Source organism: Salminus brasiliensis, chromosome 15, assembly GCF_030463535.1.
Source record: "Salminus brasiliensis chromosome 15, fSalBra1.hap2, whole genome shotgun sequence".
NCBI classification, from domain to species: Eukaryota; Metazoa; Chordata; class Actinopteri; order Characiformes; family Bryconidae; genus Salminus; species Salminus brasiliensis.
Window position 1 is genome coordinate 34,371,943 of NC_132892.1, and position 11,550 is coordinate 34,383,492.

Below are 11,550 nucleotides of genomic sequence, written 5' to 3' on the forward strand. Positions count from 1 at the left end.
TTGGAGCAGCCAAGAGACTTTCCATTGTTGTTTGAGGGATTTTCACTTACATACTTGCATACTAAAGGTTTGAGCTTTTTTACTAAGAAAATAGGCAGAACAATAAGCAAATTGACGTATATTGCATGTCCAAATGTTTATGGACACCCCTTCTAAATGCACTGTAGAGAAGAAGTACTGGCAATAGAATAGGACTCTCTGGAGCAGATAGTAAACATCATAACCCTATTGGCTCCATGCTGCCTAATAATGCCAGGCGTGGGCTAGTAGAGGGGTATAAAGAAGCCCCCCAGCATTGAGGAGCTGTGGAGCAGTGGAAGAAGAATTGTGTTCTTCGGAATGGTGGTGGTGGAGCTCCATCCAGCACTTTTGATTGGCATGAGTTGGGGTGTTCATGATGTCTGTGTGTATTGAGGTTTGTATATATTTTATTTGTTTACCTTGTTTGTCTGCAGATTATCAGGTTGTATGGTCATAGAGGAAGGCTGTTTCTCTCTGGCTTTTTGTTTATGTCTATGAATGAATATGAATATGTCTTTAAATATGTGAACTATATCTTTTTGTGTTACAGTTTTAATCATGGACTAAACTCTCAGACTAAAGTTTTATCATTATATTTATGTATTAATGCCTGTCTCTCATTTAGGGGAGGAAATAGGAAGAAATTATAAGGATTTAAAATGTTATTCTTTTATTAATTGAATTTAATATTATATACATTTATATTAATTGTATATAATATTTATATCTAATATATATATATATATATATATATATATATATATATATATATATATATATGTGAAAACCTGACATTCACAGCCAAACTCAAGCACAAGAAAATCCAACTATGATTGGTTTTCCTCCAGTTGGGTTTATCAATTCATCTGAGTCTGTAATTCCAATAGCTCGAATAGCATATGAGAAGCTGCAAGTTGGAGCTCATGGTACCCACTAGATGGCACTGTTTTGTGTGTAAAGTTAAAGTTAAAGATACACAAGTCTGAAATTGTACCGATGTTGAACAAGTAATGGTTAAGTAAATAAAAAAAAAGTAAATAAAATTTAAAGCTCAATGCTAAAGCTAGCCTCTCAAATACAATAGCCATATTATGCAAAGAAATTGGGACAGTTTTCCAACTATACAGTCAAAAGGGAAAGTCTGCACACCCCTTCTCCACATTTTACATTACATTACAGACTTATTCTGCAATAGACAGAGTTCATTTTTGCCTCAAACATCTACATACATCTACAACTGCCAATAATTACAAAGTGAAAACTGTTTTTTAGAAAATATATTAAAATAAAAAAATAACCCTTATTTAGGAATGTACACACCTTTAGCCAAATACTAGGCTTGGATTGTACCTACAGCCCCTGGTCCTTGGAGCTGAACACACTTCCTGTTGCAACACCCTCCCACCGTGGTTCCATGCAAACTGATTCGAACCAATCTATCATAAATAAGTGAATATTACATCCCACACACATTACATGTATTGTTATGATTGTGATACATGCCATTGCTGTTCAACCTAATGGGTAGACGTTTATCAAGAATGTATGTATGTGAGGGTGGATATGGGGTTATGTCCCCACCAAATTCGTGACCAACAAAGAACATTTCAATATTAAGTGCATGTTGATAACTGCAGTGTGAAAACAAGCTAATTGAAAAGATGAGGGTTACAAAGGACTCAAGCTGGAAAGTAAGAAAGGAAATGATAAGAACTGGTGTTTTTTATTAATTTATTTTGAAATAAAAGCTCATGTCTGCTGCTTACCTTGTCTTTGTTGCCTTTCTACCATGCTAGGACTTGCCCTGCCAGTGAATAAAACCCTGGTCTGCCATAAGGAAATCAGTGGTGTTACCCATTATGCTAACTAACCACTTACTCCCTAGCTTAACAACCATCACTTCAGGAGGACAGCAGATTCCTTGGCTAAACATTGTGCCTGTGTTTGGACAGTTAGTTTGGAAAACATGGTTGGGTCCTGTGGTCAGATTTAGTTGGCAGAACAAGGACGGTTTAATAGCCACGGTTCAAAACCGCAGAGAACAGGAAAGGACACATGGCAGTCATGGTGTGGTTGATTCACATTATCCACATGTAGCTGACGCTCTTATCCAGAGCTCTTGTACGTGAATCTTGCCCAAGGTCTCTTACTGGTGTAGAGTGGTGAGCTTGCCCAGCCTGGCAATCAAACCCTAGTCTACCACATAGAAAGCAGTCAGAGTTACACCAAGTGCCCCCCTCCCCCCCTCATTTAACCTTCTTTACTTCAGGATGGACAAAAAGTCCTTCCATGTGTGTTTGTACTGTTCATACACAGAATTGAGGACATGGTTAGATGTTGTGGTCCTGTGGTTAGATTTATTTTAAAGAATAAGGAAGTTCAAAACCACAGAGAACATGAAAGGTCACAATGTCACATGGGTATCAGCATATGGTAATTCACATTTATGGCATTTAGCTGATGCTCTTATCCAGAGATCTTACATGTGAATCATGTTACACAGGTAGGAGAGTGTAGAGTGAGGAGTGAGGGGTGAATTTTGGTGGCCCAGTCAGAGAATTGAACCCTAGTCTGTCACAGAGATGGTGGAGTTCTACACCATATGACCGGTTGATGGTGGGTGTTTGACTGCTTAACCATGTATGACATGATCCCAGTCAAACATTCAGGTTTTATTTGGCCTGAGAGAAACCTTTAAACATTGACTTACCAATAAAGGTGCTAGATATGTGAAGAACCTTTGAAAGAATTAAGAACCTTCTTTTGATTTAAATACTTAATTCTTTATGGATGCAAAAGTGAACCATCTATGGCATTGTCCAATGAACCATCAGATTACCCAACGATTGCAGAAAGATAGTTGTATTATAAACACTTGTGGAAAGTCTTCAGCAAAGTTTGGTAGTTGCCCTACTGGAACACACCGATGGTTCTTTGGGTAATCCGATGGTTCTTTGGGTAATCTGATGATTATTTGGGTAATCTGATGGTTCTTTGGGTAATCTGATGGTGCTTTGAGCAATCTAATTGGTTCTTTGGGTAATCTGGTGGTTCTTTGGGTAATCTGATGGTTCTTTGGGCAATCCGATTGGTTATTTGGGTAATCTAATGGTTCTTTGGGTAATCTGATGGTTATTTGGGTAATATGATGGTTCTTTGGGCAATCCGATTGGTTATTTGGGTAATATAATGGTTCTTTGGGTAATCTGTTGGTTCTTTGGACATTTTGATGGTTCTTTGCTGGAGACTGGCCCTCCAGGGCTTGAGTTGTGCACTCCTGTGTTAAAGGATACAGAAGTGAGAAAGGAACGGTACACGTTTAAACACATCTTTTTAATTAATTAAAAATAATGATTAATCATTTAATTGGTGCTAGAATGAATTAGTTAGTAAAGCGGAAAAGAAAAAGAAGGCAGAAAAGGAGGTGGGAGGTGAGTACAGAAAGAGAAAGTCACAAATAGGACAAAGGAGGAAGAGAAAACAGGATGAGAAAGAGTGAAAGCCTGTAAAAAAGAAAGATTTTTTAACAAGAAAATTAAAAATAAAAAAACAAGATTCTTTTTAATTTTCAGTCTCTCTCTCTCTCTAAGTTCTTCAGTTCTCTTCTCTAAATTTAGTCACCCTTGATTACATTACATATTGTTGATCTTCTAAGAGCTTGTTTACATTTGCATGCATTTTTGGTGATTGGATCACACTTAGGCTTCCCTTCATCCCCCAGGACGCACTGCGATCAGATTACGACAGGATCCCTCAAACCACATTCAGAGGTGGTTAAAGACCGATCTCGTCCACATTTAATGCAGGCATAAATTAAATGCATTTTCTGTGATCGGATTCCATAAGGCAAACGGGAAAATGTCGGTTGAAAACTAGTAAAAATACGACTAATAATTACTGTGGATCTTGGCGTCTCTCAGCAGAACAGTTTTGATGAGAAACTGAAATCATGAGAAATGATAAATGTGTTGGAGTGATTGCTTATGCAGAAAAGTAAAATTGGATCTCATGTAAACAGAAATTGGTCAGTATTAGATCCAGGTAATATTCAGATACAAAACACATGTAAATGGCAGGTCTAAACATTTCCATCAGTCACATCTTCTACAAAGACACGCTCCTGCACATTCTAATCCACAACAACGTTATTTACCGAATTTAACAAAATAAATCTTGTCTAATTCCAGCACATTACTTATTTCGTTAAATAAATAAATAATATGTATTTTATAAATATTAATACTATAAATTGTCCTATTTAATATTTATGTTTGCTAATATACAATGAGAACATCAACACTGTGTGTAATTTGACTGGGGGGCCTAAAGATTTGCAGAAAATTATAAGAGCAACACTGTCCAGTAAGAGAATGATTACAGTGTTCCTGATACAGTCCTAAGCTAGGCAAGGCTAGGTTGTGTGGCACCTGTGAACCATCAGGGTGATGTAAACCCGCTAATGACAGCAGCACTGAAGCTACGATAAAAAAGAAAGAATCAGTGTTTGCTTCATTCTGAGTTCAAATAACAGGGTGGTAAACAGGCTCGTAAAGCCGCATCTAAGCCTTTCCACAGCAATCAAACTCACACATTTCCAATTTATACACAAACCAACTCAAATACTGAGAAAAGCACTGATTAGCATCTTACATTTACATTTACGACATTTAGCAGACACTCTTATCCAGAGCAACTTACAAAGTGCTTTGCTATTTACCCAAGAAAAACTTTAGCTAGTTAGAATAGACCAATAATTCAAAGGATACCTCTAAGCTTAGACATTACTAAACACAAGACAATAAGGTGACCATAGTACTCTAATCGTCCAAGTATTCTCGGAAGAGGTGGGTCTGCATCTTTGATGGATATGAGATGCCTAAGTGAGGAAGAGCAACAAGCCTCTAAGATGTCAAGCCATCAAGCCTTGCTGGCAAGGATGCTTAAGGAAGTGGCTGTTACTCTTGACTGCCCCCCTTTGGGACGACCGGGTCATGTTCTTTTGCGCATGAACGTCAGTTTAGGAGTTTAAACGTTTCATCTGAAGGTTAGGATTTGGGCTACTTTATCTGCTGAGTGAAAGTGACGGTGTAAGAAGACTGTATGATTGGTGTTGGATACTGTTCTGGTCACACTTGTTCTGTATGTTCTGGCCGTGTATGTGATCTGTGCTTGATTGGTGGGGAGTTGGTGCGAGAAGTCGTGATGTTGAGCAACCCTGATTCTCCTAAAGAGGAACCCGTCGACCCAGACAGATGTTCAGACGGAGACACACACACAGACAGAGAACTAAAGCAGGCTTAATTTATTCATTTTCAAGAACCTCTTTTTCCGAAGCGTACTGGAGTTCTGAGTTTTGGAACATCACCGAGGCTGAAGTTCAGGATGAAGATCCTTTTCAGCTTCACCTTCTACCTGATCTCAGGTCAGCAGTCACTCTACCTAATACTACTTAATTAAATCTTATTAATTAGTTTAGCTGTTTCGCAACAGTGTTGAAACAGCGGCTTTTGGGCTGCATGGAAGAGTTCTGTGGAACCAGAATGCTAGGCCAGATCAATCCGACGAGTTAGAACCTTCAATTTCTTTGGCAGGGCAAGTGGGCTGCTTGGATGTGATTGGATACTCAGGTGGCGGCGTCATTATCTACTGCAATCAGCAACAGTATGGAGACCAAGATAGGTATTTTTGTAAGGAAATCCATAGTCCAGAGACCCGCAAGGAGTGTGTGTTTATAAAGGGTTCCACTTGGGTTCAAAAAGACAGATTCTCTCTGTTTGACACCTCTGGAGTTCTTACAGTGATCTTCAGAGAACTGAGTTTACAAGATGCTGGATCATACCAGTGTGGCATGTCTACTGTGTGGAACCATGATTTGAACCTGAAAGTGAACACAGGTGAAAAGCCTTTGATAATCAGTATCTTCTGAAAAAGGGTTCAATAGACCTTATTAGAGAAGTTAATTTATTGTGTCTGGTCAACAGATCAATGTTGTAATAATCCAAAAACTGTGACTGGTTATCTGGGAGAGACCATCTCCATCAGCTGTTCCTATCCGGCTGGGTTTCAAAAAAACATGAAGCACTTCTTCAAACTGGGTGATCCATCCATTACTATCGAGGTCAGTTCTTCAGATTCTCAGAAAGGCAGGTTCTCCATCTCTGAAGACAGAAGGTATAATACTGTCAGTGTTAAAATCAGTGATGTGAGAGAAGAGGATGGAGGTGTTTATTCCTGTGGAGTGTGGATTGGAGTGAATGGAATCAGCTATTACACCTTCTTCCAGAAGATTCAGCTACAGGTTACAGGTGAGATACATTGAGTTTGTCCCACTTTTTGGAACAGTTGAGAACACTATGTTTTAATGCATGATGGACGTTTTGTTTAGACAGACTTAATGTATGTAGATCAGGGCTGTTCAGTCCTGGTCCTGGAGATCCACCATCCTGCAGAGTTTAGCTCCACCCTGAATCGAACACACCTGATCCGGATAATGAAGGCCTTTAGTAGCAACTGAACATTAGAGTCCGCTGTGTTGGATCTGAACTCTTCAGGGTGGTAGATCTCCAGGATCAGGATTGAGCAGCCCTGCTGTAGATAATCCATCACCATTATTAATACTAGAGGATAAGAATATAATATATATGTAATATGTATATATGTAAAAATATATGTAAAACTATGGGAGCAATTGGAACTACATTGTCTTGTCAGGCAACATCTAGAAACATGTGGAGAAACAGCTTAGAACTACCATTGTAATAATATCAACATATACACTATATGTCCTGATGTTTGTGGACACCCCTCCTAATGAATGCATTAATCTATTTTAAGCTACACTTATTGCTGAAACAAATGTCTATCTAGGACTCTCTGGAGCAGATGGGTATAAAGCCCCCCAGCATTAAGCTGTGGAGAAGTGGAAGAACTGTGTTCTCTGGAATTGATGGTGGTGGAGCTCGATCCAGCACTTTTGGGTTAAGATGGGGATAGTTCGGGGTGAGGTGGGGTGGTGGTCATCCTTCAGAATATAAAAGCCTTTCCTGGACAGTGGAGACAGCTACAGCAGGATGAAACCTTTCCAACAGCCTAGATTTCAGAAAAAAACACTAAATGATCAGGTGTCCCAATACTTTTGTCCATACTTCACAAAAAAATGAACCAGCAGATGCTTATTTCAGCATTTTTAGATCCTTCCTTAATATTTTAGCCTCACCACAAGACGATTTGTCACTTTCTTTTTTAGAGCTTTTGCCCCTTAGTGGTGGCACACACTTCCGCCTAAACTCTCAATTCCTTCAGCTGGGGTCTGAAGACTCTCTTATTCGGGCAATATCTGGCTTTTTACACTCATTCACTAAATTGTTTTGTTTTATTGTGTTAAAACAGTAGTAGTTATTTCAAGATATTCCAAGGTTATAATATCTCCAGGTACTTTATAGCAGTTAGCTTCCAGTGTTTGCACACATTTTAAGGTTGTTCTAGATTACAGGGTCTGTTAACTTAGACCTAAACACAGAGAATATACAGGATACGCTATTTGGACAAAAGTATTGGGACACCTGGGCATTTACTGTTTCTTTCTAAATCAATGATATTAAAAGGTTTATCCTGCTTTTGTTGGAGTAACTTTCTCTGTACTGTCCAGGAAAGTCTTTCTATACAATTTTGGAACATTGCTTTGAGGATTTGAGAATTTGCATTCAGCAACAAGAGCATAAGTGAGGTCAGGATGTTGGATGATGATGACCACCACCCCACCTCATCCCCAACTCCCCAACTCATCCCAAGAGTACTGGATGGAGCACCACCATCAATCATTCCAGAGAACACAGTTCTTCCACTGCTCCACAGGTCCTCAATGCTGAGGGGCTTTATACCCCTCTAGCCCATGCCTGGCATTATTAGGCAGCATTGTGCCCATAGGGTCATGCTGTTTATCTGCCCCAGAGAGTCCTATTCTATTGGCAGTACTTAATAGGTGTGGCTGTTACATTTTTTTTCAGATTTCAGGACAATCTATCAGAGCACATCAGCAGAACCAACACCAAGCTCTGAACATTCCAGTGAGTCATGGTTCAGGACTCCCTCTTTCACTCTATACTTATGTTAAATATGTTCAGGTGAAGCTTCAGAGCTTTAGGCTCTACACCAGGACCTGGAACAGATGTGGAGCTGGAGGTTTGTGGTAAGATTGAGGAGGTTTTTATTAGTGATGTTCTGTTCTTGGTCTCTCAGCCGCAGGTTCCTCTGTTGTCGGCATCACTGTGGGTGTCTGTGTGGTTCTGGTGCTGCTGATTGGGGGATTGACACTGATCTTCTACAGACTGAGATGCACCAAGACACAAGGTACCACACAAGGGCACATAGATGTATAGAAAATGATTGTAAATGTCATTGCATTTGTAGCGTGGGAAGTGTTTAGAAGAACCCAGGATGAATACACTTTTACTGTCCTCAAGATAGAAATATTTATTTTAAAAAGGTTTGTGGGTTTAAGAATCCTGCCTAAAGCTGGCCTTGAATTTAGTCCTCAATGCAAAAAACTCTTCTAACACAGCCTCTTCTACAGATCAGTGTTTGTCTTTTAGATAAAGATTTCGCCCTAAAACAGTTCCTATGATCCTCCTTCCAACTGATTTCCCTCAAATTTAGCATTTAGCAGACGCTCTTATCCAGAGCAACTTGTGCTTTGCTATTTACCCAAGAATAACCTCAGCTAGTTTGAATAGGCTAAAAATTCAAAGATACCTCTAAGTTTAGACTCTACTAAACACAAGTCAATATGGAGACCGTAATACTCTTCTCTTCTTTTTTCTGTCCTGCACTGAAGTGGTGGAACGAACTTCCCCTGGGTGTCTGAACAGCAGAGTCCAACACTCGCTGTCCTCAAACCCAGACTGAAGACCCTCCTCTTCTGAGAGTACTCAGGCGAAGAGAAGAGTACTATGGTCTCCATATTGACTTGTGTTTAGTAGAGTCTAGGATTAGAGGTATCTTAGAATTTTTAGCCTATTCAAACTAGCTGAGGTAAAAGCCTTAAATGTAATGTAAATGTACTGTCTATTCAGTAAAACTTTATTAATGGAGCTACAAGTTGTACTGTTCACTGTATCTCTGCAAAGTGCAGGTTAAATGAACAGAATAGTCGTATATGTGCTGCTCTATGATAGCTCTATGATTGGCTGGGCAGTAATAGGGGTGTGCTGAAAGCGAGCGTTGTGATTGGCTGAGTTCATCAGTAGTCGACATCCTATCTAAAAGGGATCAGCTGTCCCATTTCCTCAATTACGGCTTCTCTTTTCCTCGGAGTAGCAAAAGTTTCTGGACGCAGCCTTGGAGACTGTTTCTGTAAGCAGAAAGTAGAGCATTGTAAACCCTGTAGAAGCTTTTCACTTCAGGTCAAAGCCTCTAGCACCCTCTAGTGGACAGTACATGAACAGAATATTTGAAAGACTGGTTTCCACTCTCTTTCTACAGGCTCTGCAAGTATTAGCAAGAAATCAGGAACAAATGACTCCGTAAGTAACTGGAGCTGATACAAAACACCTGAAGATTCATAACATAATCAAAAATGAACCCTTATATGTGTGTTACAGAGAATCAGGACTGATAAATAATAGGCATTAAATGACTGGAATAACTTGTAGAATCCCCACATGGATATTTTCTGGTGTTTAGAATTATCATTATTTTATTGAGAGGTGTGTCAAGTCTAGATAGATAGATACTTTTTAATCCCATCGATCCCAAAGGGTAATTTAGGCACCCAATAGCATGTTACCACACAGTTAAATACACACTTTAAACCTTCAGACTACACTTTAGACTACAAAAGACTATAAAGTGGGAGACAACTGAGGGACAGCACTTTACATTTTCATGGGGTTAACCTTTAGCCTATCGTGGTCAACAGGCGACTTACCACATTTCTGCTTACTTTCACACCACTTCCGTCCATTCACATGAAGCTGAGTTCTAGTAAACAAGGCTCTGCAGCTTCTCAGCTTACATGTTACAATGGTTTTATACAAAATATACAAAAACAAGTGTTTTGGTGGCTCATCAAGGTCAAATGACATGATATCTCCCTGATTTTAGGCTGATGTTGTTTATGATGATGTTGAAAATGGTCCACCTGGAGACGGGAACAACATGAGAAGACCGCCAGTCTACCAGAACATGAAACCCAGCACCACCCAATATCTGAAGATAGATCCCAGAACAAGAGAAGCAGATTCAGTTTACCTTGACCTGACCTCCAACACTGTCTAATGAGATTTAGTCTACCAGAGTATAAATTCCAAAAAGAACCAATAACATTCAGGCTTCCAGAGCCTAAACATCAAGACCAATCTGAATCAGGCTACCAGAGTCTACATTTTAATACCAACTAATAAGATTCAGTTTCAGAAGATTCAGATTCAGTCTACTAGACCTTAAAACCCAACAACCAGTCAAAATCAGTCTATCAGAGACTAAACCCAAACACCAATAATGAGATTCAATACGACAGAGCCTAAACCCCAACCTCAACCAATCAGATTTGGTCTACCAGAGTCTAAAGTCTAATACCAATCAATCAGATTCCTTCTACTAGAATCTAAACTCCAACTCAAACCAATCAGAATCAGACTATCATAGGCTAAACTACAGTGCCAACCAATCAGATTCAGGCTACCAGATTCAGTCTACTAGACCTTAAACCCCAACAACCAATCAAATTCTACCAGAGTCTAAACCCAAACACCAATAATCAGATTCAGTACGACAGAGCCTAAACCTCTCTTTTCAACCATCCTGTAGTTGATTTTCTTATCTGCTTTGGTTATTATAATGTAGCATCTTCCAACTTCTCTTCAGCTTCAAGTCAAAAGCTGCTCTATGGTTTCCATCCATGATCACTTTTTTTGTTCAGTGTTTTATTCTAATACAGAACAAATAAACATTTTTTTCCAATGTCTTTCTTGAGCTCTTTTTCACATTTTTCTTAGAGTGATCTTAGCAAGGCATGAACTGGAGAGTAACAGCAGTACTGAATCTTTTCATGTTATAGACACTTGAGATTGATATACACATATACTTATATATCTTTAGCAATGCTTATTGATCATCATAAAATCATAAAACTCTGATGTACCATCCAGAGTTCAGTTAGAGACTCTTTTAACACCATCAATGACCTCGTCCACACTGACTTCCGTTCTCTCTGAGTCGTCTATATCTATAAAAAGACCCGCTGAAGACCACAGCTGAAACTGGAGGATGGAGATCAGCAAACTGCAGACTTGTCTGATTAATATTGAATATTATGATATGAATAATTATTGATTCTCAGATGAAGAGAAAATGAAACTAAATGTTGATAAAAAGACAACAAATGAAGAGTTCTTCCCAAAACATAAAAGAAAACTCATAATGACCTTTGTGCAATTGTGTATGTGCTCAGTAATGCTGGTGGGAGGAGCTGTTAGTTTTGCCACTCTCTGTGAAAAACAGGAAACTCACAAACCAGACAGAAGAGAAAAT

At 39.1% G+C, this 11,550-nt stretch overlaps 1 protein-coding gene across 2 annotated transcripts; it reads left to right on the top strand.

The window, feature by feature from the left end:
- Window positions 1-5,275: 5,275 nt before the first annotated feature.
- LOC140535693 (polymeric immunoglobulin receptor-like) lies at window positions 5,276-10,935 on the top strand. 2 transcript variants are annotated; one of them, XM_072657136.1, is made up of 7 exons: window positions 5,276-5,443; window positions 5,613-5,915; window positions 6,003-6,326; window positions 8,028-8,087; window positions 8,260-8,370; window positions 9,502-9,542; window positions 10,123-10,935. In XM_072657136.1, exons 1-7 carry the CDS (start codon window positions 5,404-5,406, stop codon window positions 10,294-10,296), a joined length of 1,053 nt encoding a protein of 350 aa, XP_072513237.1. In that variant the 5' UTR covers window positions 5,276-5,403; the 3' UTR covers window positions 10,297-10,935. The 2 variants fall into 2 exon arrangements, with proteins under 2 accessions (XP_072513237.1, XP_072513238.1); XM_072657137.1 differs by lacking the exon at window positions 5,613-5,915.
- The last annotated feature ends 615 nt before the right edge of the window (window positions 10,936-11,550 follow it).